The sequence below is a fragment of the Muscardinus avellanarius genome (assembly GCF_963383645.1).
Source record: "Muscardinus avellanarius genome assembly, chromosome: 14".
Lineage (NCBI taxonomy): Eukaryota > Metazoa > Chordata > Mammalia > Rodentia > Gliridae > Muscardinus > Muscardinus avellanarius.
The window spans coordinates 33690781-33710807 of record NC_137800.1 but is presented as its reverse complement, the minus strand read 5'-3'; the positions used below and the strand labels follow the sequence as shown (position 1 = coordinate 33710807).

General features: G+C 38.2%; 1 protein-coding gene across 10 annotated transcripts in view; it reads right to left on the bottom strand.

Moving 5' to 3' along the window:
• Positions 1 to 20027, bottom strand: part of TENM3 (teneurin transmembrane protein 3) — a gene marked incomplete at both ends in the record, with an annotated part of 500748 nt that overhangs the window by 98549 nt on the left and 382172 nt on the right. For all 10 annotated transcript variants that reach the window (XM_080710678.1, XM_080710680.1, XM_080710681.1 and 7 more), the window contains one exon: positions 15223 to 15408. In XM_080710678.1, the coding sequence (XP_080566804.1) occupies positions 15223 to 15408 (186 nt within the window). The remainder of the gene's footprint in view (positions 1 to 15222; positions 15409 to 20027) is intronic.

The following is a 20027-nucleotide window of genomic DNA, read 5'->3' as shown; positions in this document are numbered from 1 at the left end:
ACCAGCCCACAACTGAACCAGCTGCCTTGTGATGCATACCTCTGGCTCCATGCCTATGATGATTCTTCCTTTATTTAATCCTAAAGTTCCTGATAGCACCCCAAAGGCTAAGATGCTGGAGCTTGCTTTGTTTTCCTGGCAGGACCATAAGGATTAGCATTCCTCCCCTGCTTTTTGTCATTACCTTTTCAGTTTGGTTTTCGGGATGAGTGGCTGGACCTGGTTTGTTGGAACTCCCAGAGTCCGGCCTCTGGTCCAGAACAATACAATTCTCGCATATAAGAAAATAACTGAAAATCCATGTTAACACTTCCCTCGCTCCTGGCACTCTACAAAAACCGGGTAAGGTTTTAGGAAGAATGCAGCAACTTTGTAATCTGGCACTAGTTCTAATCTTTCTCTTTCTTGCTAATATTGCAAAATAGCTGAAAACATATTATTTTGCACCTGGTTTCACTCCCAAATGCCTTGGATCTCAACTTTTCAATAAAAGGCTTCTGATGAACTTGGCAAGAATCGAAAAGAACATTTTTCATCTTTAATTCTGGCTAAATTGTATATCCAGTCAATTGAGCTTTAAAACCTCCTCTATACTAGGTTTGGGCGGTAATTAAGATTTTAAATGGTGTTTTAAAAGATGTAAATCAATGAGGTGATCCAAACTGAAACAGATACTCTAGTATATTAGTAAGAGAGAAAAGAAATGACAAGATTTTAATAAAACAATATACAGAAACTTGACACACAACTTAATTAGCTTTTATTCAGGGCTGAGACTCAGAAAATGATACTCCAAAGTATGGTGCTTTGGCATGCTGAGTACTATACACTAAAGGTGAATGGATCAAGGCCTCTCTGACCTCCTCCCTCACCCCTGGGGTTCCTATCCTTTCTTCCTGTCTGGGAGCAGGGAGGGGCTTTCTCTGAGGTTGCTATATCTTCAGAGTACAACTGGACCCCTAGATAGCTCACTAAGCAGAGAAGATTAACTCGGGAAAGAGGAGACCAAGGTCAGACACCTGGCACAGAGACTCTGCTATGAGCACCCATCTCTTCTTGCCAGGGCTGTTACCTGTGAGACTCTGCAGGGCAGGCGGCCTTGGTTCACTGTGCATTTCCTCCCACATCCTCTCTTCCTCTGGAGGCCTGAGCCCCGACTTCTTTCTTGCTGCTGTCACCTCCCCCAAGAGACTCCAAGCCCCTAGCCTCTCTGTAACTCAGAATGTTATTTAAGCTTCAACCATCTGGCTCTTGTTTGAATTTCATATGTTGTGTGACTGCTGTGTGTTTGTATACTAAAAAATTTGTATGCCTTGTTTTCCTATTAATCTGTCTATTGTCAGCTACTTATAGTATAGACTCAAATTATCAAACCTTCAGGGGGTGAAAAGAAACTTCCTTTAGTGCCTATGTCAGATAACATGTCTCTCACTAAACTGTTAAAGAATTAAAATTGACTTAGAATGAGAAATGTGATTTAAGGAAGAAAAAACCGGAAATCCTAGGCATGGATAGAGATGTGGGCACTGTGAGGCCTGGCTGGAGAAGGACACGAATAAAGGACTCCAAGAAATGAGAGAGAAAGTAAAGAAAAATGCCTCCAACCATTCCCCTGCCACCAGCCCCATGAATTCACCTGCTCTGGGCCAATGTCAAGCCTGCCAATTGGAGGAATATATGACTGCATTGCTCTTCCATCCCTCTTACACCCCTCCCCCCAATAAAAAGCTCCTAGTCTGTAAGGAAGAGGGCTCCTGCCTCTTGTGGACTTTCTTTTCTAATCAGTCCCCCTCCTAGGCTTTACCCCAAATAAAGCCTGTTCTGGTCTATTGAGCTGTGTTTCATTTATCCCCATATTTCCTGACAGTATTCTTTTTTAAAATTCTACCATGGGCTGTGGTGGTGGTGCATACTTGTAATCCCTGCATTTGGGAGGCTGAGACCGGAGAATCACAGTTTCAAGGACAGCCTCAGCTACTTAGTGAGGCCTTTTGCAACTCAGTGAGACCTAGTTTCAAAATAAAGAATAAAAAATAGGCCTGGAGGTGTAGCTCAGAGGTAGAATGCCCCTGGGTTCCATTCCCAGTACCGGAAAAAAAAAAACAAAAAGAATCTACCATGGCACACAACATGTTATTTCAAATTAGTGGACCTAAAAATTTCTGTGAAATAATAATTATAAGTTTTTTCTAAGATTGCCGAATACCTACATGGTAAATTATTTAGAGACTTAAAAAAAACTAGCTAGCAAACCATGAGGTTCCTTGTGGGAAATGAATATAAGACAGTAAGGAAAAGAGGAATTGAGTTTATCAAATGTAAATAAATGAGGCATATTTCAATGACATGCAAGTGATCATGAAACGATATAAATGATCAGCATTTTCTTATATACTGCTGCCATTTGAGAAATATCACAGTAGATTCAACCCTCCATTCTTTCTGAACACAGCTGCTTGAAAAGCCAGGGGACCTTATAGCAAGCTATCTAGGAAAAAGCTCAGTTTAGGCAGTAGCTATTGGGACCCCAGAAATACCACAGGAGGTAGATTGGAGAGAAATCTGAGCCCAAATAGCCACCATAGCTCAGAACTCACTTACCACATGACTCTAAATAAGCATGTAAAGCATATTTTGTCTAAAGATCTTAAAATTCTCATCCTCCCAGGCTATGTATAAATGACCTAAGTGGAAATACAACATTAAATCCAGATATAGTCACCCATAAGACAATTACCTACATTCAGTATTGAGTTTCAGAAGTCTCAAAAAAGATCTCTCCTTTCCTAAAGTATAGAACACATTTAATTGTTCCCTAAACAATCCACCTGTCACCAATATTCACCTCTCACAGCACGGATGCCATTTGAATCGAAACTCACACAGCTTTAGCTGCTGCTGCCTCTGTACTTCAGGTAAGAGTGTGTTACAGTTAGATATAAAATGTCCCCATAAGAGCTCATTTAGTAATGTTTGGAGCTAATAGAATTGAGTCATGAGAGCTGTAATCTCAACAGTGGATAATGGGTGGTGACCAAGCCGTAGGGTGTGGTTGAAGGTGGATCCCTGGGGGTGAGGCCTTGGGGGTTACAGAGGGTTCTTCCTTCCCCTGCTCGCTCGCTCTCATGCTGTCTGTCTGTCTGTCTGTCTCTCTCTCTCTCTCTCTCCCTCCTCTCTCTCTCTCTCTCTCTCTCTCTCTCTCTCTCTCTCTCTCTCTCTCTCCCTCTCTCTCTCTCTCTCTTGCTTCCACCCCTCATGATATGAGCAGCACAGCCCATGTACTCTCCCTCCCTCTGCCTACCACCACCATGCCCTGAGACCCACGGTCCCTGGCCTCACGTGGACTGAACTGGAAACCATAAGAAAATAAATCATCTTTCCTCTAAGTTATGAGTTTAGGTCTTTACATTATGGAGGTGAGAATATTCACCGGAACACAGACAGTATGAACCATAGGGCAGAGATCAAGGGACGCAAATACCAAAGATTGGTTATGCCTTCATTAACTCCATTTTTAGGGATAAAGAAATGGTTGCTCTCTTGGAGATTATTTGTGGGAAAATAAATCCTCCTTGTGGCTAAAGAACATTTATCAAGATAGCTAGCTATGGTTTTATTGATGGACACATAGTAAGTCAGGTGCATAAGTAAGTGAAAATTTGAATCTGATTTGAGGATGTAACTCTAATGGGGCTTTTGGAGACCTTTTGTGACTTGTATAAGCAGGTTAAGAAAATAAGGATGGTGGAATACAAAGTCAAAGTTGCAACATATTCTGTAAAAAGCTTGTAGAGGACAAATGAGTAACAACTCTGAAGCATTACACAATGTGGATTGTCAGAGTCAGTAGAAACCAGGTGATTCAAAAGGGTAGACATGTATAGTTTGAGACTATAATATGATAGAAACATAGAGTCAGACTTAATAAAGCTTCAAGTTCAGGCCACTACATTTAATTTTTTGTTTGTCAATTACTCTCTTGTTTAACAGGCGATGAAACAGTGAATGAGAGACTGGTTTGATCTAAAGTGCAGATCTGCTATTGATTACAATGTTGGCTGAAATTAAGTTGAACCCATTACTTCATGGCCTTTTATGATGAAATTGGTATATATAAAGAAAAACAAACTAATGCAAAAGAAAAATTCACTCAGCTGAAAAGGAAAACCATTGGAAGGATAGGTGAATCACATCAAAATAGAAAGCTACCATTCCCGTGCACAAAATAACCACACATCATTCGAGATCTTCATATAAATGAAATAAAATAATACTATTAAACTGACTAGTAAAAGCAAACATCTTTGTGGCAGTTTCAAAAATACTAAAATGGAAGTGAGAAAGGACTGACAATCTAACAAAATAGGGCCTCGATCTTTTAGAGATGTTGCAAAAACTAGATTTGTCTTTGTAGAAAAGAATTTGTATGACCTCATTTAAGAAAATACCAATTCTGAGGGGATTACAAAGGGTAAAGTACTGTATATAAAACTCTTATCTGAATAAATTAGACTTAAATGAGAAGAATAATATTGAGAGGCCCCCAATGAATACTAACAGTATCTCAGTGGAAGAAATAGACATCTGGAACTCAGCCCAGTTTTCAGAACATGGGTGATACCCAATGCACTCTGAGGGGGGATTTCCAGGACTCCCTCAGAAACCACTATTCCTCTATCACATGCGATTTATTACTCAGAATCACTGCAACTCCAGAGAAGGAAAGGCCTCAACACGCATCCCTTCTGCATGCTTCATGGAAGGTCTTTAGCCTGTCTGAGTTTCTACTGCCAACCCAGTCAGCTCAGAAGAATTTCTTTCCACTGGACTCCATGCCGGCTACGCCCCAGATGACCCAACCTCCAACTATGACTGACAGATCAGGAGGTGGCTTTGTCTGTATTCTCAGTATGTCCAGAAGCTGAGGGGAATAGTACTCCTTGTATCTAACTTGATATTTTGTTTTTCAAGAGGAATTGGTAGGAGGCTAAGAGATGGTCCAGTAGGGAAGAATTAGTCACAACCAACTTCCTATTAATTTTAGCTCAGATACTCTAGCAGCAGTGAAAACAATAAGTCACATCTGTGTGGTGTTAATTTGTGCCAGGTACTGTAACAGCACTCTTCTGTGTCCTAACCCATTTAGTACTCTCAGCACTACTCTGAGCTAAGTACTTATTTTCATTCCTACTTTATAGATGACAAAATTGAGGTGCAGGGGGCCTATGTGATTTCTCAATACCTATTTCAAAGTAAAGAATAAAAAATCGGGCTGGAGGTGGAGCTCAGAAGTAGAATGTCCCTGGGTTCAATCCCTAGGACCACAAAGAATAAATTAAAACAAAAATTCTGCCAGGCATGGTGGTGCACGCTTGTAATCCCCGTGTTTGGGAGACAGAGACAGGAGGACGTGCAGGTTCAAAGCCAGCTGTGCTGGCTTAAGAGACCCTGTTTCCAAATAAAAAATATAAAATAGGTCTGGGAGTGTAGCCCCGAGGTAGACAGGCTTCCAGGAACCCCAGTACCACCAACAAAATAAAATATAATAATAATAATAATAATAATAATAATAATAATTCAGTCTCTATAATTCATTGTGATGGCCTAATATGTTTTTCATTACTTTTTTGATTTGGCTTCAAAATTTGCTATTGGTAATATAATGTAAGTCTTTAGCATTACAGTTAAATTTGGGGAGAGAGTTTAATTGTGTAATTATTAAATGGTCTTCCATAATTTATAAATGATCTTATAATGACCTTACAAAAAGTATGATCTTATATCCCTATTATACTGATGACATTTATTAACCACTTTGTTGTGATGTCCTCATAGTAGTATATTTTGAAATTTTGGGAGAGTTTACTGGGAATTGAAACTAGGGACATTCTATCTCCAAGCTACGCACAACCCTATTTTTTATTTTATCTTATTTTATATTATTTTATTTTATTTTATTGGTGGTACTGGGATTCCTAGAAACCCTTCTAACTCTGGGCTACACTTCTAGACCAATTTTTATACTTTTTTAAAATTTTGAAACAGGGTCTCTTAAGCCAGCGTAGCTGGCTTCGAACCTGTGCTATCCTCCTGTCTCCACCTCCCAAGGGCAGGGATTACAAGCGTGCACCACCACGCCCGGCTTATCTTTTATTTTGAAACAGGGTCTCACTAAGTTGCCCAGGGCCTCATTAAGTTGGGGAGGCTGGCTACAAACCTGTTGTCTTCCTTTCTCAGCCTCCCAAGTATTAGGATTACAGGTGTCTATCGTCATGTTTGGCTGAATATTTTGAATTTTATGTTATCTTTGTTAATGTTGATATATCAAATCATAGGAATAAGAAATCTTTTCCTGATGGGTTCATATGATTCAGTGATACACTGGGATGCATAACACATGTAACTTTACACACTGATGAACTCATTGTTTGCAGTACTATTTTGGCTTTGTACCCTATGAAATGAATTCTAATATATTCCTTTAAAGAGAAATAAATACTCATCAAGAAAAACAAATTATGTTATGTTAATAATTGTCTAAGTTCCATTATCAAACATATTCTGATAGGAGAAAACTTTAATTTTGTTTAGAGATTTTATCAATTTGACGACAAGAATTGTTTTCATACATGTTAAGCTGTATTTTTCATGTCACACTGACTAACTTCTGTGGCTCCAGAGGACAAAGTCACGTCTTTATATACTCTCTCAACCTGTGCATTCACGTCACCAGTTACGTCTGTGGCTGACAGGAATCTTACTGAATGGCTTGCAGTAACAAAAGCAACCAGAAATGATTTTATACTTCTTAAACATATCCCCATTGAATGTAAAGGAAACGCAGACTCAAGCTCAAATGATCCTTATTGTCCACATGCCTGTAGCCACTCCAGTGGCACTGTACCCAAAGGAAAATGTGGAAAGGGAGTTGGAGGAGAGTCACACACAGCTGTATGAACCCATGCTCCCCGTGGAACCTTAGAGAGAGCTGGTGTGAGAGAACCCGACACTCAGCTTCTGAAGCTTCACAGTACATATGTTAGGGACCCAGGCAGTGTGGCATTGGTCGCCCTTTCCCAACCATTATAACACACTGGCTGATGTTGAAGAAGCACAGATAAGAAATAAAAGACAGGTAGAAAGAAGATGAAGGAAGAATCAGAGTGCATAACTTTACTCTAAAAGCCTTATGCTTTCATACTTTCTCTCCCAGGACCATCATTGCCAAATTCTTGAGAAATCTATAATTTTTAAAATGACTTTAAATTCACTCACTGCTGAAAACTGCCCTATGTACTATTCACCTACTCAATGTACTAACACATGTATTTTTTAGAATAGATTGAACGAAGGAAAATTCAATATTTTAAGACACCGATAATATAGTGACCATTTTGTTGATCAGAAAATACAATGTGAACCCAAAGATCCTTAGAACAGCCAAACCATCATAATTGGTCACGTGATTAGCACACTGATATCATTTCCACATACCTTTTCATGTCCAGCCCTTAAAGAGTTTCCTTTAAAAGAGGAGCCTGAAACCCAGAAGTTCCTATAGCTCTTGGATGGCCCCACTTTGCCTTTCACTCTTCACCTAGACCCCATTTTGCTCTGAAAATCTGTGTTTTCACCTTTCAGTTTCTAGTAAACCTCTTCTTCTTTGCTAAAACCGATACATTCTTAAATTCTATTCTCTGATGTGTTAGGAGCCTGAAAACCTGGAAAGAGGTCTTCTCTGCCTCTGGAGAGAGCCCCTAAAGTCCCCTCATGGTGAAAATAAGAAGCTAAATGCCTCCTAGAGGTAGGCATTTGTAGGTATAACAGAGTACTCCATATCTACCTGTTATGAGGTAATTGCAAATTACATTTGAATAAAAAAGTAAAAAACTATTTTTAAAATTTCATATTGTCTTATTAACATGATTTTCAACTAGGAGAACATTACAAAAGATACAAAGAATATTAACTTTTGTAACCTAAATGAAGCATCCAAAGAGTATTTTTCAAAATTGTTACTATTTTTTAATTGTTTTTTAATCTCTCCCTCCCTCCATATATTGTTTCGTAGGTAACTCCCCAGCTGTGTGTATTCCATTTTCAATTTCTAGTCTCCAGCATCCCAAAACCCAGAGCAGCCATGGTATTTAATAGAGGTATGCTGAGTATAGTATGTCTACGTTTGTCTGAGCAAACAAAGCATGTCTTTGTGATCATTAATGATCTTGTTTCCCAATGTACTGAAGAATTAGAATAAAAACAAATAGCTGGTCTTTCATAGCTTAAAGGAATTAGGATTTCCCCTAGGCCAAATTTCCATTTGAATTGCCTGAAAGTACATGAAAATCAATGTAGCTCAATAAACAGTTCTCTGTTTGAGACATTACTAGAAGAAAAATACCACAACATACTCTACCTTCTTTCATCAACATGATTTCCAAAAACAACTCTCTAACCCCCAACCCAAACACAACAGCTTCTTGTTAAACAATATCCTTTCTTGCATTCGCTTGTATTTCATTAACAATGAAATGGAAATTTCATTAACTCAAGTAATTCCTTGGACACAATTTTGTTTTACTTTTTTCTAGAAATGTTAACATCCCAAACATTGTCTGGTTTGCAGTTTGTCTCATTTAGACTTACTACCAAAATAAAAACTCTAATTTGCTGAATACTCTTTGCTCAATACTTTATTAAGTGCTTTTTAGTTTAGTATTTCATTTAATTCTAATAATCCTATGATGTTTATGATATTCACATTTCACATACAAGAAAACACACTCAGGGAGGTTAAATGACTTTCTGGGGGTCACTCGATGTTTCAGCAAGGATTCCAATCCCAAAGTTCTCAAATTTTATAAGTATTATGCTTCAAAAATCTCATATGAATTTGTGGAGTATTCCATAATATGTAGAACAACAGCTTCCAGGCACTGCCTAGCCCCAAGCTACTCCATTTTATAAAGCCCAATTTTTAACAAGCTACTCCACTTTGAGTACAAATGCTAGGGCCAAATGACTTGGTAACTGGTCTGGGAAAAAATAGATAACCACCACATGCTGGACAGACAGAACTTATAGAAGAAAATAACTCCCAGTGGCATAATCAAAAGGCACAAACTGATAAATTAATGTGCCAAGAAAAAAAATGGCCACCTAGGAACTTAGCAAATTACATCAAGAACATGGATGCAAAGGTGGCATATCAAACCAGGTTCGTGAGCTTAGCAGTCTCATCAGATGTAACCACCTCACCAGTCTTAAAAGGAGAAGCCCCACAAGACTGGTTACTGCGGCACACATTGACCAGTCTTCAGAGCATCCAGGGATTGCATTATGAGGTGGACAGGCTATGACTCTGTCCTTGGGCTTCTCCCTGCTTGACCTGGCTCACTATGAAAGTGCCTGCTATCCAAACCTTGACCAAGAATAAGCTCTGTGCTCCAACAAGTTTGCACCCTGAACAAGTTCATCTTCTGCTTGTGATGCTGTCTCACCACCTGCAGTGACTTGTTGGCATTCACACCTCTCTCTCTCTCTCTCTCCCTCCCTCCCTCTCTCTCTCTGCCTTTGCTTTCAGTGCAAAACCTTTCTTTTACCTATATGCATCACTGTGTAAAGTGCAATGTATCACTTAGGTGCTGTAGATATTGGCAATAAAATGTGGAATAAGGGAACCTGTGATTGCCTGGCTTAGGGCTACTGGGTAACTTACAAGTACTTGATAAATTATAATTGATGATTGTAATGGAGTCTATGAATTTATTGTTATTCAACAAGCTCTGATATCATTAAAAGATACAAACACATCCAGACTATGTAAATGGTGTAGCTTATGCACAACATATATTAGTAATAGCCATTTTATATTTGAAAAAGTAAAGCCCAAGAGAGGTTAAGAACAGTTAAAATATAAGTTACAGTGAATTACAGAGTTGACTGAAAAATACATCTTTTAGAAATTTCCAAGTCCATACATTTTTTCATTATGTTACATTACCTTTTATAAGAAACACTACTCAATAAGAATCAAAGAAGAGATGTTCCATAATTATTTAATGGAAAAATGAATTAACTGACAAATGAAAGGTATGCAGATAACTGTATTATCTTAGAAAATGGACTCCAAGTGATCTAAAAAGTGAAGGTGATTTCTCACCATAGGAAAAATAAAATGTTAAATGAAATTGAGAATAAAAAGAGAATTCCATGCTTAAATCTAGTAACTTTCCAAACAAAGCAGAAATTGTCAATAGTTAATAAATTTTAGAATTGCAAGAGACCTCAGAGGTTCTTTGAGATAGGGCCACTACCCAATAGACTTAATCCTTTGAGATAATGAATGGAAAGAAATTAAACACAGTCTCTTTCTAAAACTATCCTTGAAGCTAACAAAAGAAGAAATAAAACATGTCACACCTACATAATTAGGGTACTGTTAAAGTTTACTGAAGTGCAGATAAAAAATTGGGGGGCAGGGAAGGCTTCTTTCAGGATTTAAATATGCTTATATCAACCAAACATTATACAATCTAAACCTATTTTCTCCATTTCTGTCCCCTAGAGAAATGAAAAATGCCAATCAGGCTTCCGAGACCATTCACCTGTCTACAGATGGTGAGCTGGGTCTTCCTTTCCTTCATAACACCGCTCCATGGTAGATAAACAATCAAATGTGGATTCAATCCCCCTCCCTTCCTTTCAAGTTTCAGTCTCATCCACTCTAATGTCAATGCACTCAGATAGAAATAGATGACTGTAGGGGTAAAGACTTTTCAACAAATGCTAAAAAGAATGGTTCTTGTGGAAGCCACAGGTTAGTAATGCTCAAAACCATTGCCTCGGATTTATCATTGCCCAGGTTATTTCATTAGTATTGTTCTCTGCTTGACAATATCCATGGAACAGTGTTTGTTAGGGTGTTTGTACTGCTTCTACGGCCAATGAGTTCTAGCTACAGGCCAGCCCCACAGCAGTTATCCCCTTTTATGAAGCAAGAAGAAAAGAGTGGGCCACACCAGTTGAGTTACCTTTTCATAGCTAAAGATTCTGATTCCAGTTAAATACATTAACACTGAGCTCAGTGAATTAGGTCATGACTCTTATTCCACAGTTCATAGATCAGACTTCACATTGTAGAACTGTTTAACCCCCTTTTTATATACAGATAGCCATATAATATTCTAAGTATGTTAACCATTATGTATAGAACATTTAATATTTAAAAAATTACCTATACACCGTCTAAATATTCTTACATCTTTCCTGGCTCATGAAAAAACAAAGGAAGGCACATGAGTACAATAATCACATAACTCTTTTATGGAATGACACCATATTATTATAGTTGGACATCTATATCAGTGCTATTCTTGATAAACCATGTGAATGGTAAGTACTGGTGCATATTTGATATGGCTCATTTATATAACTTTCTTTTTATTTATAAAAAGGGTCCAAGAATCATAAATGCCTTCTAGAGAAGAAGAGAGGGGGAGATCTATTTTAATCATAATATTGTTAAAAGTGTATTTCCTCTTGCTTTATTTGCCATCTGTATGCATCACTAGTCAAAGTCTAACCCCATAAAGGAGATGGACTTGGGACAATGAACCTGCAGATGAATACGCATAATTTGTTGAACTCATGATTCATAACGAGAAGAAAATACGAATACACTAATAAAAATATCAGGCTGGAGTCCCTTTAGCAGAGAGGTGTTCAGTGAATTTTCTAAATTCATAACCTATTTTACTATCAACATGCCTATGGTTTTATGAAAGCGTGAACTGAGTTTATGAAGACAGTAAGATGACGAATGAAGAATATTCTCTGCTTTCTGTTGGGAACTTTTGTTTGCTTCTAACTGTTTAATTTCTCCTCCGTCTCTCTTTCAATTAACCTCCCTGTTTGTATGCAATGAGATGGCACATAATATGGAGAATGAAAAAAAATCTTGCTGATTTATGAGTATTCTTTCATAAAGTGGCAGCTTCTTTCAGCCAGATACGTAAGTGCTGAAATTGAGAGAAAACACACAGAACAGCCACCACCCCCATGAGAAAGCACACCCTTATTTCTGGGTTGCTTCACCAGTGGCTCTCAGAGAGCCTCTTTTCACAGAGGACATACACACAGGCAGTAAGTACCAAGGGGGAAACAACCGAGTCTCTGCAAGCCAAAATTTGGAGTCATGAGTTCTAATAGTAGAAAAAAGGCAAAACAATGATTTAAAGTATCTGTACATTCTCCTAAAGGTTTACATCCAAGATTTATTTCTAAATGAAGGAAGTCCTTTTATTTCCCACACTGTTATTCATATGGGGTATAAAGGTAACATAATTAATGAAAACCATAGGAAATGGAATTGTTAACAACCACAAAAAGGATACATTAAATTGTAATAAAAATGCCTGCTACTAATAAAAATCCCTGTTTGTTCACAAACAACTAGAAAGTTGTTCAAGAGTAGCTCATCTACTGGAAACCATTATGTGGGAAACCACATAATATTGCCAACGTCAGTGAGGACACAATAGAATGATTTGTTGAGCTGCTGGCTTTCAACTTAAGTGGTCCTATGGATAACTTTCTGGTACATTTCTTGGTTTTAAAAGCAAGATATGTGTGTGTTTGTTGTACTTCCTAGGATACAGTCAGATATATAATGTTTCTCCCTTGGCTAGAATCTATTTGTGGCAGGGGTCACAAAATATCCTAAGAAGCCTATTCGTCCTGCTCTGCCTGTGACATAGGAACATTCTGAGATTTGGGGTAGGGAGTGGTCCTAGTATTGCACTGTCCTTTATACATCCACAGAAAAATACACAAATCCTGTTGTTAACTTTTTTCTGTCCTAATATTATTTATTTATTTATTTATTTATTTATTTATTTATTTATTTTTGGTGGTACTGGGGTTTCTGGAAACCCTTTTCCGGGCTACACTCCCAGACCTATTTTATATATTTTTTTATTTGGAAACAGGGTCTCTTAAGCCAGAGAGGCTGACTTCAAACTTGCACGATCCCCCTGTCTCCGCCTCCCAAGCACAGGGATTACAAGTGTGTGCCACCACGCCCGGCAAGTTCTAATATATTTCACATGGGCATCACATTGCTGGTGCCTTGGGACACCTCTCAAAGAGTAGAGGAGGGAAAAGCCTATGACAATGGGGTGATAGGTACTCTGCAAGTACTGTGAATGTGTGCATTTTTGGCTAACTTCAGCAAAAATGAAAAGTTTCTCCAGTTTTAGGCAGTAGGATCACATTCAACAGGTAAGACCCTAATGGTGTTGCACACATGAGTTAACACTACAGGCCTGATCTTCAAGAACTTGAAAGCCTGGCCCTTGTTTAGCATCTGGGAATCTGGATGCAAAAGTTATCTCGCCGTCCTGGAGCTCTAAGCACTTGCTTTTCTTCTGGGGGTGTGGAATTTTGGTGGTCGTGGTGGATAGAGGATAGCTCTTTGAGCAGTAAACCTTGGATTCTGAATCTCTAATAGGCGTGCCTTGGCAGAAATACTGTCCATGTGTTTCACGGACAGTATTTCTGTGTTTCACAGCTGGAGAAAGGAGTCTGCTCCGTGTGACCTCTCTCCCAGGGCAGAGGGAACACAAGGAAGCCTGCACATGAGTTTCTCCAGGCTCTGCCTGAAGGGCCACCTCCTCTTTCTGATGACTAATAAACCATAGCCCTGAATCCTGCCACCCGAATCCTAGAATCCTTCTAGAAGGTTACTGAATGTGGGGATGGGTGGGACCCTTGGGAACAATGGCAGGGCTGTCAATAAAATTAGAAAGAATCTTACATGCAGGTTGTGAAAATACAATTGTGACCATTTTTTAAGATGTACGTGATTTCAATTTTCCATGGCAAAATTCCCGGCTTCCTAAATCCTGTAAGCAAAAAAGTGAAGTACATACCTACAGATACATTAGAAGAAAAAATCATTTAAGATACTGACACTCTCCTAAAGGCTTCAATCAAGTTTACCTTAAAGACATAAAGTAATGTGGAAAAACACTATGTCAAATACTAAAACTTTTGTAGAATTGTACCATTTGTAATTAATGCTCTAGACTTTCAATAAAGTAAGATAGAAATACATTACTTACTTTTGCTGTTGATTTTTTTTACTAGAACAATTTAATGAAAGAACTTGAATGGTAAGAGCAAAGACACTGAATATATTGAAATTATAGCATTATATATGTTCTAGACACTTTTATAGCCATGATAAATACCATTTATTATAAAAACAAAAAACATTTTTAATCTTTAATTTGATTGTTTTATGTAACCTACAGATATGCATGACTTTCATTATATATGAAAGAGTGTGACATATATAGATTTAGGATTGGCTAGACTTGTACATTTTCAACTTTATTTTTAGGGATACTACAAAATAAAATTATAAGTCAAACACTATTTGTAGAGACTCAAAGTACTGGCAAGTTTAAGATGTGTGTATGATTCTGGAATCTTATAGAAGTTAACAAGGTAAAGTATTTAAAAATACATGGTTTTGAATTAAAAAACATGACTCTATGCTGGACCTGGTGGTACACATGTATAATCCCAGTAATTGGGAGGCTGAGACAGGAGGATTGAGGCCAGGCTCAGTAATTTAGTGATGCCTTCAGAATTTACCAAGACTGTTTCTAAAAAAAAAAAGAAAGAAAGAAAGAAAAAAAGGCTAGGGGTGTAAACTGAAGGTAGTGTTAAATTCTCAGCACCAAAAAAAAAAGACAGCTATCTAGAGAAGTAGGCTGGTAATACGGAACACTAAGAAGTAATATTCAATCACAGTTTGTTTATAAATAAGAAATTACATTTTCTTTCTCTAAGTCCAGTTTTATGGCCATCACAAAAAGACAATGGATACAAAATTTGTCTGTCTCATACTTATGACAGTCACCTTAAAACAGAAATGAACTGCCACTGTAAAATGTCGACCGCAATTCAAAAATGAAATACTTCCTTTTTAAGGAAGACAGGTAAAAAATAATTGGAAGAAAGAAGCTTTTGCCAAGTTGAAAAATAGCTGGCAATTTGAGTTCTTTTGTAAATGATGGAGGATGGAGATCGTGGAGGGGGCGGGGCAGAGCTCAGAGCTCCAGCCCTTGCCCGGCATGCAGTGGGGCCATGGTTTGGTCCCCAGCTCCACCAACAATCCCTGTAGCAATAACGAGTTAAGTGTGGCTGGCCTACCGATGGTGCAGTGCTCTCCATTCCATCCCTGGCTGCATTCACACTTGCCGTCCTTGCAGGTCCCGTGCTCGGCACAGCGGGGGTGGCAGGCTCTCTGATTGCATGCTGGGCCAGTCCAGCCTTCCTCGCAGCGGCAGGAGCCCCCCATGCAAACGCCATGGGAGCCACAGTCCACAGAACATATTTCTACAATGAAAAAAGAGAAAGCAGAGAAGAGAGTAGCAGCGTCTGAGAAGGGGAATTCCTAAAGATGGCTACATCTGAACTTCTTAAAGTGAAAATCAAAATCACTGAGAAAAGCTACAGTCTTCATATCCTTCCTCCATTTTAGCATTGACTACTATGAATTATGTATTTTATTTCCTTATCCATTATTTTATTTTACACATGGTTGAATGGCATATTAAATACATATAAGAAGACTTCCGGGAAGATGGCGACCGAGAAAAGCGGGGCTTAAGAGTCCCGCTAACAACCAATCTCCATTACCACAAAAAGAGCGCCTTTCATAGCCAGAAAACACCATCACCAGAAAAACAAAAAAACCACCAGGCTCCAGAGAGAAAGCGGACTGAGAACAGAGCACAGGGCCACAGAGGAGACACACGCACCCGAGGACGCGGCAGCAGCGCCATACTGCCGGCGGCAGCGGCGAACTCAGCGGACGGCTACAGCAAGCCGAGGTGAGCCGCTGCGGAACAGCCAGGCGGGATCTTTCGGCGCAGACAGCATTTAAAGCTCCCAGTGGCTGAGCTCAGCACACGCCACAGGGATTCAAGTGGAAATCAAAACCAGAGAAGAAAAAATACGCCAGCCTCATGGCCGAGGGCGTGGCAGAGGCGCCATATTGCCACCGGCGGCGGCAGCAGCAGTGAATTCACCGAGTCCAGCACAGCTACATCTACGTACTCAAGAACAGTGAGTCAAATTGCGGGCCACAGAGGAGAAATCCCAGTATTGTGCCTCCTGGGACTTGACCCAGTGAGGGAGTGGTGGTGGCAGAGATATCACACCATAGGAGAGCGTGCAACCTGGCACCCCCCCATAGTTTAAAGCAGCCTCTATCGACTCCCTGGGTCGGAGACTATGTGATACAACTCAGTAAAGGAGTAGTAGGGTCTGAGATAATACAGACTCGAGATCCAGAGCACCTTAAGTGAAGCCATAGTGACCCAAGGGAAGAACCCAGAGAAGGCACAAACCTCCGAAATCATGGGAAAGAGGAATAACACTGAAGTAATGAATGTGCACAACCCCACAACATCAGAACCTGATAAAACAGAAAATCAGAGATTTCTAGAAGATCAAATCAGGAAAATAACTGTAGAAATAATAGAGGTGCTTCGAAAAGAACTCAGAGAGAGCCAAAAAGAGATAAAGGATGCAATTAATGAAGTAAAGGCCTCAATTCAAAGCACAAACAACCGATTAGACCACATGGAGAACAGAATCTCGCTCTTAGAAGATGAGCAATCCAAAAATGAATGCATAGTTTCTAATCTAGAAAAAGATATCCAACAGCAGGAATCTGACATTGAGGAAATATGGGCCCATCTTAAGAGAGCTAACCTAAGAATAATTGGAATAGAGGAGGGAAAAGAAAGTGATACCAAAGGGATCAACAATCTCTTCAAGGAAGTAATAGCAGAAAATTTTCCAAATATAGAGCAAGAAGTTGATACACAGATCCAGGAAACTTATAGAACTCCCTTTAGACAGGATCGGAGAAGAGGATCCCCACGCCATATAATTGTCAAAATGACCAATGTGGAAGCCAAGCAGAGAATCTTAAAGGCAACAAAAACAAAGGGCCAAGTGACATTCAGAGGCAAACCAATTAGAATCACTCCAGACTTCCCAAACCAAGTCATGAGAGCCAGAAGGGCTTGGAGTAACATATTCCAAACTCTGAAAGAAAACAACTTCCAGCCAAAAATTTCCTATCCAGCAAAACTTTCTATCAAATTAGATGGAGAAATAAGAAGCTTCCATGACAAACAGAAACTGAAGGAATTTATGTCTTCAAAACCAGCGCTAGAGAAAATACTCAAAGAGATTAACTACAAAGAAGAAATAGGTAACACTCACCAGAACCAGAGAAACAAGAGTTTCCATCCAACAGACAACTAAGATTGGTTATCTGTGGAGATTCATTATTTATGTTAGTCTTTTACCTATCTCTAAATTGTATTGTTTGCCTTTATTGTTGTTAATTTTTAGGATTTCTAGTTGGAATATTAATATACCTTCAGATATAGCATTTGGAAATATTTTATCCAATTCTATTAGTAACTTTTAACTCTGTTTACATTGTCTTTGGATATACAATATTTTCTTTTATTTTTTAGGGAGTTTGTATATTCTTCTGTTGCCTGTGCCATTGAAATCACATCCAAGAAATCACTGCCAATTTCAATGTTGTGAGGTTTTATGACCCAGATTTTCTCCTAAAAGTTTATAGTCTTAAGATTTATATTTAGGTCTTTTATCTAGTTTGAGTTAATACTTGTATGTGGGATTAGGTAAGGGTCCAATTTTATTCTTTTCCATGTAATTATTATTTTTCAACAATATTTAGTTAAAAGATTATTATTTCCACCACCAAATCTTCGTGGAAACCTTGTCAAAAATAACTTGACAATATAGGGAAGAAGTTAGCTCTAGGCTTGTATTTAACTCCAATGGTCTATATATCTGCCTTTAGAATAGTACTACACTGTTTCAATTATTGTAGCTTTATATGGTTTGAAATCAGAAAATATACATCTTCTAGCTTTGTTTTTGCCTCGAAAAAAAAAAAAATAAATAAATACATATAACAGTTTTGTTGGGAATAATTCCTTACTTTATATAAAAAGACATTTAATACATAAAATTGTATATATATATATATCATAGTATATTTATATGTAAATATACAAGAGTATCTTTTGCCAGTTAAGAAAGCACATGCACATCACACTAATGAACATTTCAGTATCTAATTGTCTCAGGTATCTATCAGAACTTGGGTTTCACACATTTAGTAAAAAGTGAAAAGGGGCTTTTTAAAAAACTTGATGTGCTTTTCTTGGTGCATTATAGTCTCACATCATAATGTAAATCATGTTGACAATGACATGCATGCACACAGTACTTGATGCCCCACCCATTTCCCCCTTTCCAAGAATACTGAGATTGACATTGGTATATGCCGCTGTATACACATAGTCTATGGTAGAGTATTTCCATTAATGAACCTCAGTCTTTCTCCTCCCTTTTCTTTAGATCTCCTCCTTGGCTCCATTAAGGATTCTCCTCCATTATTTGGAGTCCCTCTGGTATCCCAAATGCTCCCTAGCTGGAACATAAAGAAAGCATATGACCCTTCTGTGACTGGCTGATCTCACTTAACATAATATTCTCCAGGTCCTTCCATTTTCTTGCAAATGACATAATTTTGTTCTTTATTGCTGAGTAGAATTCCATTGTGTGCATTTCCCATAGTTTTGTAATCCATTCATCTATTGATGGAGACCTAGTTTGGTTCCATAATTTGGCTATTGTCAATTGTGCTGCTATGAACATGGGTATGCATATATTACCGTAGGTCTCTGCTTTCAGTCCCAGGAGTAGTATAGCTGGATCACATGGTGGATCCATTCCCACTGAGCTTCATCGAAGCTGAACTAGTTTGCAATCCCACCAACAATGTAGAAAAGGGGCTGTTTTAAATGCCACTATTTAAATGTGTTAAATATTCAGAAACTTTCATTAAGAAAAATCTATGATAGAACGTACAGTACTTGCTGGTTAAATAAATTGTTTTTTCTGTTTAGTAAATTTGTCCTACTGATACAAATTGTTAGCCCACATAAGCTGGTAAGAAACCAACTAACAATATATACATTTATTAACTCTGTCATCTGAAAAACAAGGGTTTTCAACTACTGAAATTACTGAAAGAAACACAAGTGATCAAATGACTTCTAAAACTATGAAACCAGCTTATGTCTTTTTTTTTTTTTGGTACTCTGAATTGAACTCAGAGGCATTCTACCTCTGGGCTAAACCCTTAGCCCTATTTTATGTTTTGTTTTCAAATAGGGTCCCACTAAGTTGCTGAAGGCCTCACAAAGTTGCTGAGGTTGGCCTTGGACCTGAGATCCTCCTGTCTCAGCCTCTCAAGTACTAGAATTATAGTTGTGCGTCACATCAGTCTGGCCATGTTAAAGTCTTCTTAAAGTAATTCGGATATCTAAAGTGATTTTTTTCCTTATAGTTTCTTAAATGCTTTTATTTAACTAGATTCAACAGAGAAATGGAGAGAGATGGAAGGAGAAGGAACTGTGAAGGGTATTTAATCCTTTCTATATAAAGTTAAATACGGTTAACAATGGTTCTGTTTTAAGACTGTAAGACTATTGTTTAACATGGTTTCCTTGTAAAAATAAAAATGACTTACAATAAAAATCTGAAATCATTTCTAACACACAGAAATAGACTATAGCCTTTTTTCTTTAACTTAAAAACCAGTAACTGTTTATGTACCCACCTGCTCTTATCTTCTCCTTCTGTTCCCCAAATAACATTTCTTTGACACTATAATTCTCTATTCTGCAGATAAGTTTACACACCATACTAAGGCACTATAAGAATTGTAACATTTCTAATAAACAACACCCAGGACTATTAACTGGGAGAAAGCAGTGGTTTTTTTTCTTTCTTTCTGTGCTACATTTCCTATCTCCTTTGAATTAAATTTTTGATTAAGAGATCCAAGATGGTTTGATTAACTTCAGAGCAACATAACATCAGCTGAGCTC